The following is a 22032-nucleotide window of genomic DNA, read 5'->3' as shown; positions in this document are numbered from 1 at the left end:
TCAGGCCTCAGCTGAGGGCGTTTATTGTGATGTGGTGAACACACCCATTAATAACACTGACCATATGAGTGGTCCACATATAAAATGTCCTTTTTCACTTAGGGGGGAATCCAATTACCCGCGATAAATTCACGGGTGTAAGTGCGGCTGTATACTTTACTTACTGTACCCCGAACTCGCAGATTTTAGTTCGCTGGCCAATAGGCCGCGAGCAAAAACAAGGGGCCGCGAGCGGTGCATGTTTGGGTGTCCATTGCCAACATTTAAACATCGCTGCAATGGCAACTTGCACCCTTCGCGGGGCATATGATTCCCCCCCCACCCTTCAAATGTTCCTCCATTTAAATGTTCACCGCTTCTCTTATAAAGTTACTTTTTAGATTTCAGTTCTTGGAAATATTAATAACAGTTTAACTTATATTTAACCTTCTTTCCAATCCACAGAACTGATGTGTGGTCAGGACACAGATAAATTACAAAGATGAGTAGTGAAACTACGCCCGAGCCTGTGTCCTCCCCTCCCCGAAATGGACAGAAATACTTTGACCGATTTACGGAGAATGACCCCGAATACTTGAGAGTCCGAAATATGGCGGCTGACCTGAGGCAGGATTTCAATGTCATGGATCAAAAGAAACGAGTCACCATGATCCTACAGAGCCCGGTGAGTGAGGGGTCTTCTGATGGGTGTGGTCCCTGAGCCACAGAAATTGGTCATTGTCCTTTTTTAATTTACAAGTTCATTTTTATTGAGCTTTTGAATCCACAAATGTAAGATATAATAACATACCATGATGATAGATACCCAGTACACGTAAGCATGAACAAACTATAGCTGCCCAGACGGGTCACTACTGTATAAACAGACCTGTAAAATGTCCAAAACTTTATGTTGTGATGAGACTGTCATTGGGCAATAGTCAGAAGATGTGTGGATACAAGTATTAGGCCACTATGCATGGATGAACAGGTCACTGAGAGAGTGCACTGTCTTTTTTTATACTGATGTGATGTAAGGAGAAACGTAGCAAACCTTCTAAACAGGACAAGTTGCATATAGCAAGTAATCAGCTTCTAGCGATCATATATCGGAATCCGTATTTAATACCGATGGCCGGGATTCCGTCCGTCAGTATACCTACAGCGGCATCCCGGCCACCAGGATGCCGGCAGCAGGACGAGCGCTAGTAAGCCCCTTGCACGCTCACTGCGGGCACGGTGGCGTGCTGTGCTCGCCAAAGGTTATATTCTCCCGCTATGGGTGTCGTGGAACTCCACAGAGGGAGAAAAGCCTGTGGCGCTGGGATTCCGGAGACTGCATTGTAGCACTGTGCGGGATGCCGGCGTCGGCATTGTGATCGCTTCACCATATATCTAGTACATTCCATTAAATGGTAGCTAGAATCTGACTGGCTATGGGCAACTTCTTCATTTTTCCTCTCACGACAGGTTGATACATCTCCCCCGTAATCTCTATGCAAGATAACAATGTTTTCCTTGCATTGTGCTGCTAGTACATAAACTAGTTTTACATAGGAAACTTTCTGCTGTATTTTGTTGCTAAATACTGTCTGTCAGTGTCCCCAGTCATTCCGTCACTTCCTTACTGTTTTGACTTGTGTCGTTTTGTCTGTCAGTCTTTCAGGGAGGAACTGGAAAGTCTCATTCAGGAGCAGATGAAGAAAGGAAACAACTCTTCCAATATCTGGGCTCTCAGGCAAATCGCTGACTTCATGGCCAGCACGGCACCATCTGTCTTCCCGTCCTGTCCAGTCAGTACGTGCCCTCAATCTTCTCCTAGGGAGCAGTACCTGAACGGCAGACCTCTTCCAGTGTTCATTAAATTGCTGAAAATTATTTAACCATAGGCACTAAGATGTACTTCTTGTGCGCAAAAAAAACTTAATGGGCAAATACGTACGCTTTGTTAGTGTTTTGGAATAAGTTATTATACACATCCATCCTTATTTCTCCAGTGTACCAGTCGTCTGCTCAGTGTTGGATACCGCCTGTGAATTCTCAGGCAGCCTCGTTTAGCAGCCATCATTCCCTCGTTTAGCAGCCTCAATCTGTCCACTTGTGCTTGACTTTTTCAGGTCTTCAGCCTGAAATGATAGTTGCTGGCCAGTATGTGTAGCCCTTAAGGTGTGTACACACGGTGAGATATTTTCTTTCGATTTTGACTATATAGTCAAAATCGCAAGAAAAGTTAGTGCAGATCGCAAGGTGAAAGTCACCTTGCGATCCCGATGCGCGGTCCCGCCAGGTCGGCATCGCAAGAAAAGATAGACTGCGCAGGCAAGTCAATCCTTGCTAGATCGGTATACTATCTAGTTCATCTCACATGTCAATGACATCTCACATAAGCCAAAATCTCACATAAGCCAAAATCGTAAGCACACATAGTCCATATCTCAAGAAAAGTTAGTCAAAATCTGTGCTATCTGGGCTCCGAGGAGTTCAGGGGAAATCGCAAGTGAAAATCGGGCATAGCAAGAATCTCACCGTGTGTACACACCCTTAGACAAGGCTGGTAATTATAACCAGATAAGCACTTAAATCAAACAAGACCCATACAAAAATAAGAATTTACTTACCGATAATTCTATTTCTCGGAGTCCGTAGTGGATGCTGGGGTTCCTGAAAGGACCATGGGGAATAGCGGCTCCGCAGGAGACAGGGCACAAAAAGTAAAGCTTTAGGATCAGGTGGTGTGCACTGGCTCCTCCCCCTATGACCCTCCTCCAAGCCTCAGTTAGGATACTGTGCCCGGACGAGCGTACACAATAAGGAAGGATTTATGAATCCCGGGTAAGACTCATACCAGCCACACCAATCACACTGTACAACCTGTGATCTGAACCCAGTTAACAGTATGATAACAGCGGAGCCTCTGAAAGATGGCTCACAACAATAATAACCCGATTTTTGTAACTATGTACAAGTATTGCAGATAATCCGCACTTGGGATGGGCGCCCAGCATCCACTACGGACTCCGAGAAATAGAATTATCGGTAAGTAAATTCTTATTTTCTCTATCGTCCTAGTGGATGCTGGGGTTCCTGAAAGGACCATGGGGATTATACCAAAGCTCCCAAACGGGCGGGAGAGTGCGGATGACTCTGCAGCACCGAATGAGAGAACTCCAGGTCCTCCTTAGCCAGGTTATCAAATTTGTAGGATTTTACAAACGTGTTTGCCCCTGACTAAATAGCCGCTCGGCAAAGTTGTAAAGCCGAGACCCCTCGGGCAGCCACCCAAGATGAGCCCACCTTCCTTGTGGAATGGGCATTTACATATTTTGGCTGTGGCAGGCCTGCCACAGAATGTGCAAGCTGAATTGTATTACACATCCAACTAGCAAAAGTCTGCTTAGAAGCAAGAGCACCCAGTTTGTTGGGTGCATACAGGATAACAGCAAGTCAGTTTTCCTGACTCCAGCCGTCCTGGAACCTATATTTTCAGGGCCCTGACCACATCTAGCAACTTGGAGTCCTCCAAGTCCCTAGTAGGCGCAAGACACCACAATAAGCTGGTTCAGGTGAAACACTGACACCACCTTAGGGAGAGAACTGGGGACGAGTCCGCAGCTCTGCCCTGTCCGAATGGACAAACAGATATGGGCTTTTTTGAGAAAAAAACCACCAATTTGACACTCGCCTGGTCCAGGCCAGGTCCAAGAGCATGTTCACTTTTCATGTGAGATGCTTCAAATCCACAGATTTGACTGGTTTTAAACCAATGTGTTTTGAGGAATCCCAGAACTACGTTGAGATCCCACAGTGCCACTGGAGGCACAAAGGGGGGTTGTATATGCAATACTCCCTTGACAAACTTCTGGACTTCAGGAACTGAAGCCAATTCTTTCTGGAAGAAAAATCGACAGGGCCGAAATTTGAACCTTAATGGACCCCAATTTGAGGCCCATAGACACTCCTGTTTGCAGGAAATGCAGGAATCGACCGAGTTGAAATTTCTTCGTGGGGCCTTCCTGGCCTCACACCACGCAACATATTTTCGCCACATGTGGTGATAATGTTGTGCGGTCACCTCCTTTCTGGCTTTGACCAGGGTAGGAATGACCTCTTCCTGAATGCCTTTTCCCTTAGGATCCGGCGTTCCACCGCCATGCCGTCAAACGCAGCTGCGGTAAGTCTTGGAACAGACATGGTACTTGCTGAAACAAGTCCCTTCTTAGCGGCAGAGGCCATAAGTCCTCTGTGAGCATCTCTTGAAGTTCCGGGTACCAAGTCCTTCTTGGCCAATCCGGAGCCATGAGTATAGTTCTTACTCCTCTACGTCTTATAATTCTCAGTACCTTAGGTATGAAAAGCAGAGGATGGAACACATACACCGACTGGTACACCCACGGTGTTACCAGAACGTCCACAGCTATTGCCTGAGGGTCTCTTAACCTGGCGCAATACCTGTCCCGTTTTTTGTTCAGACGGGACGCCATCATGTCCACCTTTGGTAATTCCCAACGGTTTACAATCATGTGGAAAACTTCCCCATGAAGTTCCCACTCTGCCGGGTGGAGGTCGTGCCTACTGAGGAAGTCTGCTTCCCAGTTTCCATTCCCGGAATGAAACACTGCTGACAGTGCTATCACATGATTTTCCGCCCAGCGAAAAGTCCTTGCAGTTTTTGCCACTGCCCTCCTGCTTCTTGTGCCGCCCTGTCTATTTACGTGGGCGACTGCCGTGATGTTTTATCCCACTGGATCAATACCGGCTGACCTTGAAGCAGAGGTCTTGCTAAGCTTAGAGCATTATAAATTTACCCTTAGCTATATTTATGTGGAGAAAAGTCTCCAGACTTGATCACACTCCCTGGAAATTTTTTCCTTGTGTGACTGCTCCCCAGCCTCTCGGGCTGGCCTCCGTGGTCACCAACATCCAAAACTGAATGCCGAATCTGCGGCCCTCTAGAAGATGAGCACTCTGTAACCACCACAGGAGAGACACCCTTGTCCTTGGATATAGGGTTATCCGCTGATGCATCTGAAAATGCGATCCGGACCATTTGTCCAGCAGATCCCACTGAAAAGTTCTTGCATGAAATCTGCCGACTGGAATTGCTTCGAAGGAAGTCACCATTTTTTTACCATGGCCCTTGTGCAATGATGCACTGATTTTAGGAGGTTCCTGACTAGCTCGGATAACTCCCTGGCTTTCTCTTCCGGGAGAAACACCTTTTTCTGGACTGTGTCCAGAATCATCCCTAAGCACAGGAGACTTGTTGTCGGGATCAGCTGCGATTTTGGAATATTTAGAATCCACCCCTGCTGTTGTAACAGTATCCGAGATAGTGCTACTCCGACCTCCAACTGTTCCCTGGACTTTGCCCTTATCAGGAGATCGTCCAAGTAAGGGATAATTAAGACGCCTTTTCTTCGAAGAAGAACCATCATTTCGGCCATTACCTTGGTAAAGACCCGGGGTGCCGTGGACAATCCAAACGGCAGCGTCTGAAACTGATAGTGACAGTTCTGTACCACGAACCTGAGGTACCCTTAGTGATAAGGGCAAATTTGGGACATGGAGGTAAGCATCCCTGATGTCTCGGGACACCATATAGTCCCCTTCTTCCCGGTTCGTTATCACTGCTCTGAGTGACTCCATCTTGATTTGAACATTTGTAAGTGTTCAAATTTTTTTAGATTTAGAATAGGTCTCACCTAGCCTTCTGGCTTCAGTACCACAATATAGTGTGGAATAATACCCCTTTTCTTGTTGTAGGAGGGGTAATTTAATTATCACCTGCTGGGAATACAGCTCGTGAATTGTTTCCCATACTGCCTCCTTGTCGGAGGGAGACCTTGGTAAAGCAGACTTCAGGAGCCTGCGCAGGGGAAACGTCTCGACATTCCAATCTGTACCCCTGGGATGCTACTTGTAGGATCCAGGGGTCCTGTACGGTCTCAGCGTCATGCTGAGAGCTTGTCAGAAGCGGTGGAACGCTTCTGTTCCTGGGAATGGGCTGCCTGCTGCAGTCTTCTTCCCTTTCCTCTATCCCTGGGCAGATATAACTCTTATAGGGACGAAAGGACTGAAGCTGAAAAGACGGTGTCTTTTTCTGCAGAGATGTGACTTAGGGTAAAAAACGGTGGATTTTCCAGCAGTTGCCGTGGCCACCAGGTCCGATGGACCGACCCCAAATAAGTCCTCTTCCTTTATACGGCAATACACCTTTGTGCCGTTTGGAATCTGCATCACCTGACCACTGTCGTGTCCATAAACATCTTCTGGCAGATATGGACATCGCACTTACTCTTGATGCCAGAGTGCAAATATCCCTCTGTGCATCTCGCATATATAGAAATGCATCCTTTAAATGCTCTATAGTCAATAAAATACTGTCCCTGTCAAGGGTATCAATATTTTTAGTCAGGGAATCCGACCAAGCCACCCCAGCTCTGCACATCCAGGCTGAGGCGATCGCTGGTCGCAGTATAACACCAGTATGTGTTTATATACTTTTTATGATATTTTCCAGCCTCCTGTCAGCTGGCTCCTTGAGGACGGCCCTATCTATAGACGGTACCGCCACTTGTTCTGATAAGCGTGTGAGCGCCTTATCCACCCTAAGGGGTGTTTCCCAACGCGCCCTAACTTCTGGCGGGAAAGGGTATACCGCCCATATTTTCTATCGGGGGGAACCCACGCATCATCACACACTTCATTTAATTTATCTGATTCAGGAAAAACTACGGTAGTTTTTTCACATCCCACATAATACCCTCTTTTGTGGTACTTGTAGTATCAGAAATATGTAACACCTCCTTCATTGCCCTTAACGTGTGGCCCTAATAAGGAATACGTTTGTTTATTCACCGTCGACACTGGATTCAGTGTCCCTGTCTGTGTCTGTGTCGACCGACTAAAGTAAACGGGCGTTTTAAAACCCCTGACGGTGTTTTTGAGACGTCTGGACCGGTACTAATTGTTTGTCGGCCGTCTCATGTCGTCAACCGACCTTGCCGCGTGTTGACATTATCACGTAATTCCCTAAATAAGCCATCCATTCCGGTGTCGACTCCCTAGAGAGTGACATCACCATTACAGGCAATTGCTCCGCCTCCTCACCAACATCGTCCTCATACATGTCGACACACACGTACCGACACACAGCACACACACAGGGAATGCTCTGATAGAGGACAGGACCTACTAGCCCTTTGGAGAGACAGAGGGAGAGTTTGCCAGCACACACCAAAAACGCTATAATTATATAGGGACAACCTTATATAAGTGTTTTCCCTTATAGCATCTTTTTTATATATTTCGAACGCCAAATTAGTGCCCCCCCTCTCTGTTTTAACCCTGTTTCTGTAGTGCAGTGCAGGGGAGAGCCTGGGAGCCTTCCCTCCAGCCTTTCTGTGAGGGAAAATGGCGCTGTGTGCTGAGGAGATAGGCCCCGCCCCTTTTTCGGCGGCCTCGTCTCCCGCTCTTAACGGATTCTGGCAGGGGTTAAATATCTCCATATAGCCCCCGGAGGCTATATGTGAGGTATTTTTAGCCAAAAATAGGTTTTCATTGCCTCCCAGGGCGCCCCCCTTCCAGCGCCCTGCACCCTCAGTGACTGCCGTGTGAAGTGTGCTGAGAGGAAATGGCGCACAGCTGCAGTGCTGTGCGCTACCTTAAGAAGACTGAGGAGTCTTCATGCCGCCGATTCTGGACCTTCTTCTTGTTTCAGCATCTGCAAGGGGGCCGGCGGCGAGGCTCCGGTGACCATCCAGGCTGTACCTGTGATCGTCCCTCTGGAGCTAATGTCCAGTAGCCAAAGAAGCCAATCCATCCTGCACGCAGGTGAGTTCACTTCTTCTCCCCTAAGTCCCTCGTTGCAGTGATCCTGTTGCCAGCAGGACTCACTGTAAAATAAAAAACCTAAGCTAAACTTTTCTAAGCAGCTCTTTAGGAGAGCCACCTAGATTGCACCCTTCTCGGCCGGGCACAAAAATCTAACTGAGGCTTGGAGGAGGGTCATAGGGGGAGGAGCCAGTGCACACCACCTGATCCTAAAGCTTTACTTTTTGTGCCCTGTCTCCTGCGGAGCCGCTATTCCCCATGGTCCTTTCAGGAACCCCAGCATCCACTAGGACGATAGAGAAATGTAAGGTAAAGACAAGATCAGCAACATGCGGAGGTGAAGCCAGTAGTCTGATGAAAGCACCAGTCAGTAGTGCAGCCAATGCACCCAGGTCGCACAGATTCATACCTCCCAACATGACCCTCTCCAGGAGGGACAGAATGCTCTGCTCCTGCACTTCCCTCTTAATTTATGATTGCCATCACCTGTGCTCAGGCTTGGACTGGCCCACAGGGGTACAGGGGAAACCAACGGTGGGCCCTACTGCTTGGGGGCCCACCTCCTGCTCTAATGATCAGGTTCCAGACTGTGCACTTGAATTATACATTATACATATGTTTCCTTATACTGGACTATGGTGTATTTTGTACAGTGCAGTGCTGTTATCAATCTGGCACATTATCATGCATGCAGCAGCTGAATTTACTGTATATATTTATGACGGGGCCCAGAAATTGCACTCTCTAATGGTTAATCAAACCAATTAGTTGGCAGGCCACACCCCCTCTGCAGACTGGCAGCACCCCTAACATGGGCCCCTACCACTGCATTCCCCCGGTGGGCCCTACATGCCCCAGCCCGACACTGCCTGTGCTGAAACACCTTTCTTATCCATTACCCTGTTCAACACATGTGCAGACAATCATACATTAAGAGAAAACTCTAGGAGCAGAGCATTTTGTCCCTCCTGGAGAGGGTCATGTTGGGAGGTATGCAGATTAACCCTATAGTAGGTGCCTAAGCTGTGTTAGGAGATTGTTGGTTGGTAGTTTATCTCTCTCCACTTTATCACTCTCTAAAGGGGGGCACACATGGAGAGATCTGTGCTTAAATTCTAAGCAATCTGACTAGACTGCTTAGAAATTAAGCACGGAACTCTCTGTGTGTATGCCCATAGTGATAGCTGACTCTAGATCTGGCATGCATGCCAAATCCAGTGAGATAGCTCATTTCACAGCTGGGTGAAATTAGCGCCCCCTCCCCCACCTCGCTCAGCACACATCACGCTGTGTGCTGAGCGGTCTGTGCTAGATCGCTCAGCACACATCTCCCCCGTGTGTACGGAGCTTAAGGCTTAGTGCATCTGCCCCTATGATTTATAACCGCTATCAGATTTCTAATTATAAATAGGCACCTTAATCCCTGGCTCACAATTCTGATATCAACATCAATGTATGTGTTTTGTTATTATAAAGTAGCAATGTACTAAATTGTGCATGTGATCAGAGCAGAGATTTGGGAGACATTCAATTGCCTGAACAAATTCAGGGTTTTAAAAATAAATGATACTATATTAGTAACTAAAACAGCAAAGTTACAGCATGCAACTGAAAAAAACATCAGTTCTTATACGCTTAACCTAACTGATGCTCCATATTTCAGACTTATCCATGGTGGCTCCTATCAATGACCTTCATTGCAGTGACTCATTATCTCTGGCGAAGGGTGAAAGGCTAATGAGATGCAAGCTTGCCAGTGTCTACAGGCTACTAGACCTCTATGGATGGGCCCAACTCAGCGGCACTTTTGCTTCTGTAAGTTATTTCTGTCTACACTTTGCTTGTACTGTATTTATACATTCTCTTTACAGCAAACTAGTTAAAAGACTGTACTGCAAAAGTGCAAAGCTGTCACTGATGGCTACATTTTTGCACGTGTCTAGTTTTCTGGAAGAGTGATGCGATAATGAGTCCTATTGCCAGTAAGCACACTTGTTTTCACTGGCAATAGGGCTCTTCCCTGTCAATAGATATACAGTATATAGATTTAATCCAAACATTTTAAGAAAGTGATAGGCAATTTTCAAATACCCTGACATTCCATTCCTTCCTCCCTATATCTGTAGCTTTTTGGGGGACATGTACTAAGCAGTGATACAGATGGAGAAGTGAGCCAGTGGAGAAGTTGCCCATTGCAACCAATCAGCATTGACATAACATTTAAAATTTGCATACTATAAACGTATACAGAGCAGCTGATTGGTTGCCATGGGCAACTTCTCTGCTGGCTCACTTCTCCACTTTTATCACTGCTTAGTACATGTCCCGCTTAGTGATATATTACAGTTTATAACAATCCCAGGCTTTAATGCTTCACTGTGCACTATAAAGATGCATTTGGTTTGAAATAATGAGGATATCGGTTACATATGGAGAGACGTTTTCCAAATCTTCTAAAGAGGACTATTGACTACTGGAGGTGGTCCTCCTACCAACCAATCAATCAGGTTCTAGCTATAATCTATCTAGTAGATTCTATAAAATGAGAGCTAGAATCTGATTTGTTGCTTTGGGCAACACCTCCAGTAGTCCTCTTTAAAAGGCTTGATCAATCTCCTGAGTATTAGAATAAATATTCTTAACCTGTACATATTATCTACAGCACAGTACACAACATCATGTACACTTTTCCATGCTACTTTTTTGTAGTACTAATATTCTGCTTTCAGATAAGAGTGAATAAAGAACAGGATCATTTCTTATTCAGCCCGCGTGGAGTGGCTTGCAATGAAGTGACTGCCTCAGTCCTAGTGAGTATAGTTCAGTTTATATTTTCCCAAGATTTAAAAAAAAAATCTTTTTAAATAAAGGGTATTAGAAATAAGATTTGAACACTACATGGTAGTAGAAAATGCAGCGATCTTAGTTACATATATTTGCAAAGATATGGTTAAGCCACCAGGCCACATCACGGCTTCTCTGATACCGGAGGTCCCTAACACTGCATGATAGCAGCACCCACTCTGGACCATATAATTGTCTACTGTAAGGCCACCTGATAATAGCAAAAAATACTTGAACTTTGCACCAGTTTTCAGAAGATTAAAACGGGACCCCATCTTTTACATTAATGGGACACATTTTGCTCCTTCCAATTGCATTTTGGGTGAGACGACAATTCCCAGGACACCTGTGCCAAATATATAATAATCTTCAAATGTATAAAAAAAGTCACATGGAACATAGATAGTTAAAATATTCCCTCTATCTCAACATCAATTTAATGTGGAACATACATCAGTTGGCAGAATCCCAGATTCCCCAATGCCAATCTGTTTGTTGAACAGCAGACTTTGATGATTGGCTATCTCTTTGATAAATGGCAAAATACATGTAAAAAAAAAAAAAAAAAAAATGTGCTGATTCCAATCACTTCTGGGTCTGAATCAGCGAATTGAGATTGTCCAAAATTCTTTTGCGATCATCCAACCCAATCATCGGCAGAAAGGAGAAATGCCCCAATTTATTGCTGAAGTATGGGTCCCTTAAGCCATAACTGAGTATTTTAGTAGAAAAATACAAATGTTTTGTTGAATGAGATATATGTATCTATAGTTGTGTGATATCTTGCTGTGGCGTTTTCACAGTGCATCCTTTCAGATATGACCACCTCTCCGCTCACTAGTTTTTGCAGACATTCTACAGTGTTGGAGGTTGGACTTTCTCAAACCATGTACAATTTCCAGACTACAAATGCTTTAGCATAATGATTTACTAGGAGACGTTTTAAAGACCGCTAAGTGCACCTTAGAACGCTTGGGCCAAAAGTAGGTGTGCTTGCACAAATTAACAAGTATAGAGGATTCACATTTTTTTTTTTTTGTGATACGAGCAGGGGACAGCTATGAAAATTCTTCTAAAGAAAAAAGTAACATCTAACTTTTGTCAGGACTACTTGAAGGTAATTTTCATCCACTAAGGGTCACTGGAGTACTCTTGGGATATGGACGGCTTCCGAAAGGAACAGGGCACTGAATATTCAAATTCAGTAACACTCCTCCCCTCCATACTCCCCGAGTACCTCAGTGTTTTTTCTGTGCTCGTCGGAGCAACAGGGCTGGTGTGGGGGGCTCCCACACTTAGTGAATATTTTATTTTTATTTTTACACTTAAGCCACATCCCTTCCCAGTTTCTTCTAAAAACATGGGTCAGGGATAGTGCCGCTGCAGAGACGGACGGAGCTTACAGCAAGAATGCAGCGCATGGCGTGTCGGTCCTCACAAAGAGCACCCTCACAGCCACACGCAGTTCACTACTGCTGCAAGAGCTGGACGCAGCCATGAACAAGAGCTGGACGGAGCTTACAGCAAGAAGCCCCGTCGCAGCCATGAACTGAACAGCTGGACGGAGCTTACACATAGAAGCCCGTCGCAGCCCTCCCTACAAAAAGACAAGGTATGCTGGGGGGGACGGGGCGGTCAGCGCGCGCTGCCGCCCCGCTGTGTGGGGTCCGTTTTCATTACCGCCGCCCGCACCCGCCGCTAATACCAACGCCCGCCCCAGCCGCTCCGTCCGCGCTGGACGGACTTCAAAGCCAGGAACCGCCTCAGCACAGCGCTCTCACTAGCGCCGCCGGAAGCCGCTCCAGCCAGCCGAACACTCGGCCGCTCTCCTTACAAGCGTCCCTCCCTGCAAGGTCAGCTTCCCGGCACCCGCTCCCCGTGAGACACACGGAGCACAGGGGGAGGGGGGGGGGGGGGACAAGCCACAAGCAGCGCTGCTGCAAGGAGAAGATAAACTTATAATATGCTGCATGACAGGCTGCCACATTCATATTCACATAGGTTATATTAATAACCTGACCTGTGATTATCGCTGTATAATAGACTATTGAGCCTATATTAACAGGCATGTATTGTAACCTGATCTGGGATTATCAGTGTCAGCATGGCATGGGGGCCATTTTAACCATGCTTCCTGTTTCTTCCTGTTTCTAATTCCAGAACGTTCCTGTCCTACATCTCTACTCCACCGGAGGCGCAGGGGTGTTAGTGGGAATTTTCTCTATCGTCCTAGTGGATGCTGGGGTTCCTGAAAGGACCATGGGGAATAGCGGCTCCGCAGGAGACAGGGCACAAAAAGTAAAGCTTTAGGATCAGGTGGTGTGCACTGGCTCCTCCCCCTATGACCCTCCTCCAAGCCTCAGTTAGATTTTTGTGCCCGGCCGAGAAGGGTGCAATCTAGGTGGCTCTCCTAAAGAGCTGCTTAGAAAAGTTTAGCTTAGGTTTTTTATTTTACAGTGAGTCCTGCTGGCAACAGGATCACTGCAACGAGGGACTTAGGGGAGAAGAAGTGAACTCACCTGCGTGCAGGATGGATTGGCTTCTTTGGCTACTGGACATTAGCTCCAGAGGGACGATCACAGGTACAGCCTGGATGGTCACCGGAGCCTCGCCGCCGGCCCCCTTGCAGATGCTGAAAAGAGAAGAAGGTCCAGAATCGGCGGCAGAAGACTCCTCAGTCTTCTTAAGGTAGCGCACAGCACTGCAGCTGTGCGCCATTGCTCTCAGCACACTTCACACGGCAGTCACTGAGGGTGCAGGGCGCTGGGAGGGGGGCGCCCTGGGAGGCAATGTAAACCTATTTTTTGGCAAAAAATACCTCACATATAGCCTCCGGGGGCTATATGGAGATATTTAACCCCTGCCAGAATCCGTTGAAGAGCGGGAGACGAGCCCGCCGAAAAAGGGACGGGGCCTATCTCCTCAGCACACAGCGCCATTTTCCCTCACAGAAAGGCTGGAGGGAAGGCTCCCAGGCTCTCCCCTGCACTGCACTACAGAAACAGGGTTAAAACAGAGAGGGGGGGCACTAATTTGGCGTTAGAAATATATAAAAAGATGCTATAAGGGAAAACACTTATATAAGGTTGTCCCTATATAATTATAGCGTTTTTTGGTGTGTGCTGGCAAACTCTCCCTCTGTCTCTCCAAAGGGCTAGTGGGTCCTGTCCTCTATCAGAGCATTCCCTGTGTGTGTGCTGTGTGTCGGTACGTGTGTGTCGACATGTATGAGGACGATGTTGGTGAGGAGGCGGAGCAATTGCCTGTAATGGTGATGTCACTCTCTAGGGAGTCGACACCGGAATGGATGGCTTATTTAGGGAATTACGTGATAATGTCAACACGCTGCAAGGTCGGTTGACGACATGAGACGGCCGACAAACAATTAGTACCGGTCCAGACGTCTCAAAAACACCGTCAGGGGTTTTAAAACGCCCGTTTACCTTAGTCGGTCGACACAGACACAGACACGGACACTGAATCCAGTGTCGACGGTGAATAAACAAACGTATTCCTTATTAGGGCCACACGTTAAGGGCAATGAAGGAGGTGTTACATATTTCTGATACTACAAGTACCACAAAAGAGGGTATTATGTGGGATGTGAAAAAACTACCTGTAGTTTTTCCTGAATCAGATAAATTAAATGATGCGTGGGTTCCCCCCGATAGAAAATTATTGGCGGTATACCCTTTCCAGCCAGAAGTTAGGGCGCGTTGGGAAACACCCCTTAGGGTGGATAAGGCGCTCACACGCTTATCAAAACAAGTGGCGGTACCGTCTATAGATAGGGCCGTCCTCAAGGAGCCAGCTGACAGGAGGCTGGAAAATATCATATAAAAGTATATACACACATACTGGTGTTATACTGCGACCAGCGATCGCCTCAGCCTGGATGTGCAGAGCTGGGGTGGCTTGGTCGGATTCCCTGACTAAAAATATTGATACCCTTGACAGGGACAGTATTTTATTGACTATAGAGCATTTAAAGGATGCATTTCTATATATGCGAGATGCACAGAGGGATATTTGCACTCTGGCATCAAGAGTAAGTGCGATGTCCATATCTGCCAGAAGATGTTTATGGACACGACAGTGGTCAGGTGATGCAGATTCCAAACGGCACAAAGGTGTATTGCCGTATAAAGGAAGAGGAGTTATTTGGGGTCGGTCCATCGGACCTGGTGGCCACGGCAACTGCTGGAAAATCCACCGTTTTTACCCTAAGTCACATCTCTGCAGAAAAAGACACCGTCTTTTCAGCCTCAGTCCTTTCGTCCCTATAAGAGTCATATTTGCCCAGGGATAGAGGAAAGGGAAGAAGACTGCAGCAGGCAGCCCATTCCCAGGAACAGAAGCCTTCCACCGCTTCTGCCAAGCTCTCAGCATGACGCTGGGACCGTACAGGACCCCTGGATCCTACAAGTAGTATCCCAGGGGTACAGATTGGAATGTCGAAACGTTTCCCCCTCGCAGGCTCCTGAAGTCTGCTTTACCAAGATATCCCTCCGACAAGGAGGCAGTATGGGAAAAAATTCACAAGCTGTATTCCCAGCAGGTGATAATCAAATTACCCCTCCTACAACAAGGAAAGGGGTATTATTCCACACTATATTGTGGTACTGAAGCCAGAAGGCTAGGTGAGACCTATTCTAAATCTAAAAAAATTTGAACACTTACAAAGGTTCAAATCAAGATGGAGTCACTCAGAGCAGTGATAACGAACCAGGAAGAAGGGGACTATATAGTGTCCCGGGACATCAGGGATGCTTACCTCCATGTCCCAAATTTGCCCTTCTCACTAAGGGTACCTCAGGTTCGTGGTATAGAACTGTCACTGTCAGTTTCAGACGCTGCCGTTTGGATTGTCCACGGCACCCCGGGTCTTTACCAAGGTAATGGGCGAAATGATGATTCTTCTTCGAAGAAAAGGCGTCTTAATTACCCCTTACTTGGACGATCTCCTGATAAGGGCAAAGTCCAGGGAACAGTTGGAGGTCGGAGTAGCACTATCTCGGATACTGCTACAACAGCACGGATGGATTCTAAATATTCCAAAATCGCAGCTGATCCTGACGACACGTCTGCTGTGCCTAGGGATGATTCTGGACACAGTCCAGAAAAAGGTGTTTCTCCCGGAAGAGAAAGCCAGGGAGTTATCCGAGCTAGTCAAGAGCCTCCTAAAACCAGGAAAAGTGTCAGTGCATCATTGCACAAGGGTCCTGGTAAAAATGGTGGCTTCCTACGAAGCAATTCCATTCGGCAGATTTCACGCAAGAACTTTTCAGTGGGATCTGCTGGACAAATGGTCCGGATCGCATCTTCAGATGCATCAGCGGATAACCCTATATCCAAGGACAAGGGTGTCTCTCCTGTGGTGGTTACAGAGTGCTCATCTTCTAGAGGGCCGCAGATTCGGCATTCAGGATTGGATGCTGGTGACCACGGAGGCCAGCCCGAGAGGCTGGGGAGCAGTCACACAAGGAAAAAATTTCCAGGGAGTGTGATCAAGTCTGGAGACTTTTCTCCACATAAATATACTGGAGCTAAGGGTAAATTTATAATGCTCTAAGCTTAGCAAGACCTCTGCTTCAAGGTCAGCCGGTATTGATCCAGTGGGAAAAACATCACGGCAGTCGCCCACGTAAACAGACAGGGCGGCACAAGAAGCAGGAGGGCAATGGCAAAAACTGCAAGGACTTTTCGCTGGGCGGAAAATCATGTGATAGCACTGTCAGCAGTGTTTCATTCCGGGAGTGGAAACTGGGAAGCAGACTTCCTCAGCAGGCACGACCTCCACCCGGGAGAGTGGAAACTTCATCGGGAAGTTTTTCCACATGATTGTGAACCGTTGGGAAATACCAAAGGTGGACATGATGGCGTCCCGTCTGAACAAAAAACGGGACAGGTATTGCGCCAGGTCAAGAGACCCTCAGGCAATAGCTGTGGACGTTCTGGTAACACCGTGGGTGTACCAGTCGGTGTATGTGTTCCCTCCTCTGCTTCTCATACCTAAGGTACTGAGAATTATAAGACGTAGAGGAGTAAGAACTATACTCATGGCTCCGGATTGGCCAAGAAGGACTTGGTACCCGGAACTTCAAGAGATGCTCACAGAGGACTTATGGCCTCTGCCGCTAAGAAGGGACTTGCTTCAGCAAGTACCATGTCTGTTCCAAGACTTACCGCAGCTGCGTTTGACGGCATGGCGGTGGAACGCCGGATCCTAAGGGAAAAAGGCATTCCGGAAGAGGTCATTCCTACCCTGGTCAAAGCCAGGAAGGAGGTGACCGCACAACATTATCACCACATGTGGCGAAAATATGTTGCGTGGTGTGAGGCCAGGAAGGCCCCACGAAGAAATTTCAACTCGGTCGATTCCTGCATTTCCTGCAAACAGGAGTGTCTATGGGCCTCAAATTGGGGCCCATTAAGGTTCAAATTTCGGCCCTGTCGATTTTCTTCCAGAAAGAATTGGCTTCAGTTCCTGAAGTCCAGAAGTTTGTCAAGGCATATACAACCCCCTTTTGTGCCTCCAGTGGCACTGTGGGATCTCAACGTAGTTCTGGGATTCCTCAAATCACATTGGTTTAAAACCAGTCAAATCTGTGGATTTGAAGCATCTCACATGAAAAGTGGCCATGCTCTTGGCCCTGGCCTGGGCCAGGCGAGTGTCAAATTGGTGGGTTTTTTCTCAAAAAAGCCCATATCTGTTTGTCCATTCGGACAGGGCAGAGCTGCGGACTCGTCCCCAGTTCTCTCCCTAAGGTGGTGTCAGTGTTTCACCTGAACCAGCTTATTGTGGTGCCTTGCGCCTACTAGGGACTTGGAGGACTCCAAGTTGCTGGATGTTGTCAGGGCCCTGAAAGTATAGGTTCCAGGACGGCTGGAGTCAGGAAAACTGACTTGCTGTTATCCTGTATGCACCCAACAAACTGGGTGCTCTTGCTTCTAAGCAGACTTTTGCTAGTTGGATGTGTAATACAATTCAGCTTGCACATTCTGTGGCAGGCCTGCCACAGCCAAAATATGTAAATGCCCATTCCACAAGGAAGGTGGGCTCATCTTGGGCGGCTGCCCGAGGGGTCTCTGCTTTACAACTTTGCCGAGCGGCTATTTAGTCAGGGGCAAACACGTTTGTAAAATCCTACAAATTTGATACCCTGGCTAAGGAGGACCTGGAGTTCTCTCATTCGGTGCTGCAGAGTCATCCGCACTCTCCCGCCCGTTTGGGAGCTTTGGTATAATCCCCATGGTCCTTTCAGGAACCCCAGCATCCACTAGGACGATAGAGAAAATAAGAATTTACTTACCGATAATTCTATTTCTCGGAGTCCGTAGTGGATGCTGGGCGCCCATCCCAAGTGCGGATTATCTGCATTACTTGTACATAGTTACAAAAATCGGGTTATTATTGTTGTGAGCCATCTTTTCAGAGGCTCCGCTGTTATCATACTGTTAACTGGGTTCAGATCACAGGTTGTACAGTGTGATTGGTGTGGCTGGTATGAGTCTTACCCGGGATTCAAAATCCTTCCTTATTGTGTACGCTCGTCCGGGCACAGTATCCTAACTGAGGCTTGGAGGAGGGTCATAGGGGGAGGAGCCAGTGCACACCACCTGATCCTAAAGCTTTACTTTTTGTGCCCTGTCTCCTGCGGAGCCGCTATTCCCCATGGTCCTTTCAGGAACCCCAGCATCCACTACGGACTCCGAGAAATAGAATTATCGGTAAGTAAATTCTTATTTTTGCTTCAGGTTTTATATAGGCTGGCCATGTGAATGCACTTCGGCCATATATATATGTATATTACACACCTTAAGTAACACTTTTACTGAGTCGTGCAAGTGTCTGTCTTTGTTTATTGTGTTGTCTGTCTGCATAATGAGTACGGCACCAGCAAAGACGTTTTACTGCAATGTCTGTACATGAATCTACCACATGTTCCGTATGTTTTGTAGGTTTCCACTCCGGAACCCGGTTTCGTTCCTATGTTACGCAAATGTAATGGCTGGGTTGCAATTACAATTGCCCACCGTTCGACACGAGCGGCAAGATCCGAGTCTCGAAGGAGACCGCCAAATCTAACGAAGGAGTCTCAGCCGTTGCAAAAGTCCAACTTCACTTTGGGTAACAGGGTATTAATTTAATTGGTCTTATAATTTAACCGTTTCTGCTATGTTGCAGTCTGACAATTCTATGCCAAACCTCACGGCGCTAAATAAGGGTGAGGAGAGCACATTAGACCAGCAGTCAGATAGTGCGGTTTTTGACAGCCCAGACATTGATAATGACCAGTGCGTCAGTCTCTGAAGTTTACAGAGACTAAGGAGCCTCTAACATATAATCCAGGCATTCCCAACCGCGGTCCTCAAGGCACACCAACAGTGCAGGTTTTAGTGATATCCAGGCTTCAGCACAAATGGTTAAATCAACATAACTGAGCTACTAATTAAGTCAGCTATGTTCAAGCCTGGATATCACTAAAACCAGGACTGTTAGTGTGCCTTGAGGACCGAGGTTGGGAATGCCTGATATAATCAGTCGTATTTACTAAACGACAGAGATCTCCAATGGGCTTCTTATTTAGGATATCTTACTAAGATGTTAGTAGAAATAAGCGAATAACCCGTTCTATACCTCACAGATTTAAGTCTATTTACCCGTTTCCACACAGTGACATCTACATTGGAGAATCCGCCATTGGTGAATTCATCTGTGTCAAACCTTATAAAGACCCAACATACATTTGGGTCACTAAGGCGCTCTACGTATGGAAACAATGACGATCACGTTATACTTATCGTTAATCAAATCTGAGAAGCTGCTGAGTATCTATGAACAGCTTCTGCTGCCGGCTTTTAGCTCGCTTCTCGCCTTTCATCGTCGCTAGTTACAGCACGACAAGGACTCTGGCTGCGTTCTTGGCAAGCGGAGTCAGAGGTCAAAAGAATAGGGTGGCCAGAAGTTGTTTGGGCCTAATTTTGACAAATGCATTTCTCAGGCCAAGGCGGTGGGGGGGAAAGTCTAGTTTCCTGCCATTCCCTCCTCCGGTACCAAGACGGAAATGCTCTGGTCCGGCGTTTAAATCCTTTAGACTTCAGTCTTTTCAAGGCTGTGGTACAGAAACAGTCACGCCTTGTAACGCCAGGGCGCTAAAGTCACCAACAAGCCAGTGGCTTGACGGGCTCCCAGGCCATCTCGAATTTCCAATTGTGGGAGCGCGCCTTTAGACGTTACATTTGCCGGGATTCCAGACATCCACTGATGGATGTATCCGCAATTTAGTGTTAAAAGAAAGCTGTCTCCCGCCACTGCGCTTTTTCAAGACAGGACTGCCTCTGTCGGACGACAAGAAGGCGTTTTGGCAGATTGCCATTCAGTCTCTGCTGGATTCAGCAGTTTTTAATTCCAGGCCTGGTACACCAACAAGGTCAGGGTTATTATTCCCGTCTGTTTGTGGTACCGAAGCCGGAGGGCTCCGTCACAGTCTCCATCAGTAAGTCACTTACTACAGATTGAAGATGCAATTTCTGCGGTCAGTATTTGCAGATTTGGAGCCACAAGATTGCATGATTGCACTTGATTTCCAGGATGCGTACTTACACATTCCGATTTGGTCGCCTCATCAGAGGTTCTTGCGTTTTGCAATACGCCACAACTACCGTTTGGCCTCTCGTCAGCGCCACGGATATTCACCAAAGTGATGTTTGTGATGATAGCTCATCTCAGATCCCAGGCAGTGACAATCGTTCCGTACTTAGACGATCTGCTCATAAGAGCTCCGTCACAACAGATGCTCCTCCAACTTGCGCTGCTAACGTACACCACGGTTGCAGTGTCAACTTCAAGAAATCGCATCTAATTCCGTCTCAACGACTTCAATTCCTAGGTATGATTCGAAATACGGTAAATCAAAGAATTTACCTACTACACCAGAAAGTACAGATTATTCGCCATCTGGTACAATTAGTGCTCAAGCCACGCACACTCTCGGTACATTTGTGTATTCGCCTATTAGGAACAATGGTGGTGGCTTTCGAAGCGCTTCAGTTCGGAGGTTTTCACTCACGTCCATTTCAACAGCATGTGCTCGCACAGTGGTCGCCCTCGCATCTGCAGATTCCCCACAGGGTGCGGTTGTCGCCAAGGGCGAGGGTGTCTCTACTCTGGGTGAGAGTCTCAGAAGTTGGGGAGCTGTAGTTTAAAATTGTCAGCGACAGGGTCTCTAGGCGGATCACGACAGATTGCTGTCTATTAATGTCCTGGAACTCCGCGCAATTTACAATGCACTACATGCTTCGCTCTCAGACTGTCCAAGTGCAGTCAGACAACAGGGAGGAACGAGCAGCCGCATGGCAATGCGGGAAGTAGCTCGAATCCTCAATTGGCCAGAATACCACCAGGTGATATTGTCGGCAGGGTTAATTCCGGGAGTGGACAACTTGAAGGCGGATTATCTCAGCCGTCGGGATTTTCATCCAGGAGACTGGGCATTAATTCCAGAGGTGTTTCACATGTTGGTCCACAGGTGGGGTTACCCTCAGGTGGATCTGATGGCATCTCGCCACAATTACAAACGCCCCAGTATGTGTCCAGAACGAGAGATCCAAGGGCAGTGGCGGTGGATGCTCTCACAATCACGTGGCCGTACAGCCTCGTGCATCTGTTTCCACCGTTTCCGCTGCTCTCTCAGTTGCTAAAACGGATCAAAAGAGAGTCCGTCACAGGTGCCTCATTGGTCTCGGAGAGCTTGGTTCTCGGATCTCCGTGGACTACTCGCAGACGATCCTTGGCCGCTCCTACTACGTCCAGCCCTGTTACAACAGGGTCCGTTCTTTTACCCCGATTTAGCGCGGCTGCGTTTGACGGGGTGGCTGTTGAGACCGCCCTCTTAAGAAGAGAGGGCATTACAGTATCGGTTCAACCATGTTACGAGCTAGGAAGCCGGTTACGGCAGCTCATTATTACAGAATTTGGCGTGCCTATATAGGTTGGTGTGAAGCTCGGAAGTTTCCGACATCATCTTTCAAGTTATCCCGTCTTTTGTTATTTCTACAGATGGGGTTAGATGGAGGACTGCGTTTATCTACACTAAAGGTGCAGGTATCTGCGTTGTCAATTTATTTTCAAACACCATGGGCTCTATTGCCGTCGGTACACACTTTTCTACAAGGTGTCCTCAGAGTACAGCCTCCATTCATTCCACCTACAGCGCCATGGGACTTGAATCTGGTTTTAGATTTCTTACAGTCTTCATATTTTGAACCCTTACAGCAAGTGGATATAAAGTTTCTCACTTGGAAAAAATTTTTCTTCTAGCCTTCGCTTCGGCAAGGCGTGTTTCAGATTTGGGTTCCTTGTCATGCAAGCCA

At 47.2% G+C, this 22032-nt stretch overlaps 1 protein-coding gene across 8 annotated transcripts in view; it reads left to right on the top strand.

Annotated features, from left to right (window-relative positions):
- Positions 1-22032, top strand: part of ADD2 (adducin 2) — a 276848-nt gene that overhangs the window by 156326 nt on the left and 98490 nt on the right. For all 8 annotated transcript variants that reach the window (XM_063932099.1, XM_063932101.1, XM_063932102.1 and 5 more), the window contains 4 exons: positions 445-664; positions 1638-1776; positions 9476-9627; positions 10542-10622. In XM_063932099.1, the coding sequence (XP_063788169.1) occupies positions 482-664; positions 1638-1776; positions 9476-9627; positions 10542-10622 (555 nt within the window). In that variant the 5' untranslated portion in view covers positions 445-481. The remainder of the gene's footprint in view (positions 1-444; positions 665-1637; positions 1777-9475; positions 9628-10541; positions 10623-22032) is intronic.

The sequence above is a fragment of the Pseudophryne corroboree genome, chromosome 6 (genome assembly GCF_028390025.1).
Source record: "Pseudophryne corroboree isolate aPseCor3 chromosome 6, aPseCor3.hap2, whole genome shotgun sequence".
NCBI classification, from domain to species: domain Eukaryota; kingdom Metazoa; phylum Chordata; class Amphibia; order Anura; family Myobatrachidae; genus Pseudophryne; species Pseudophryne corroboree.
This window is presented reverse-complemented; position numbering and strand designations above follow the sequence as displayed.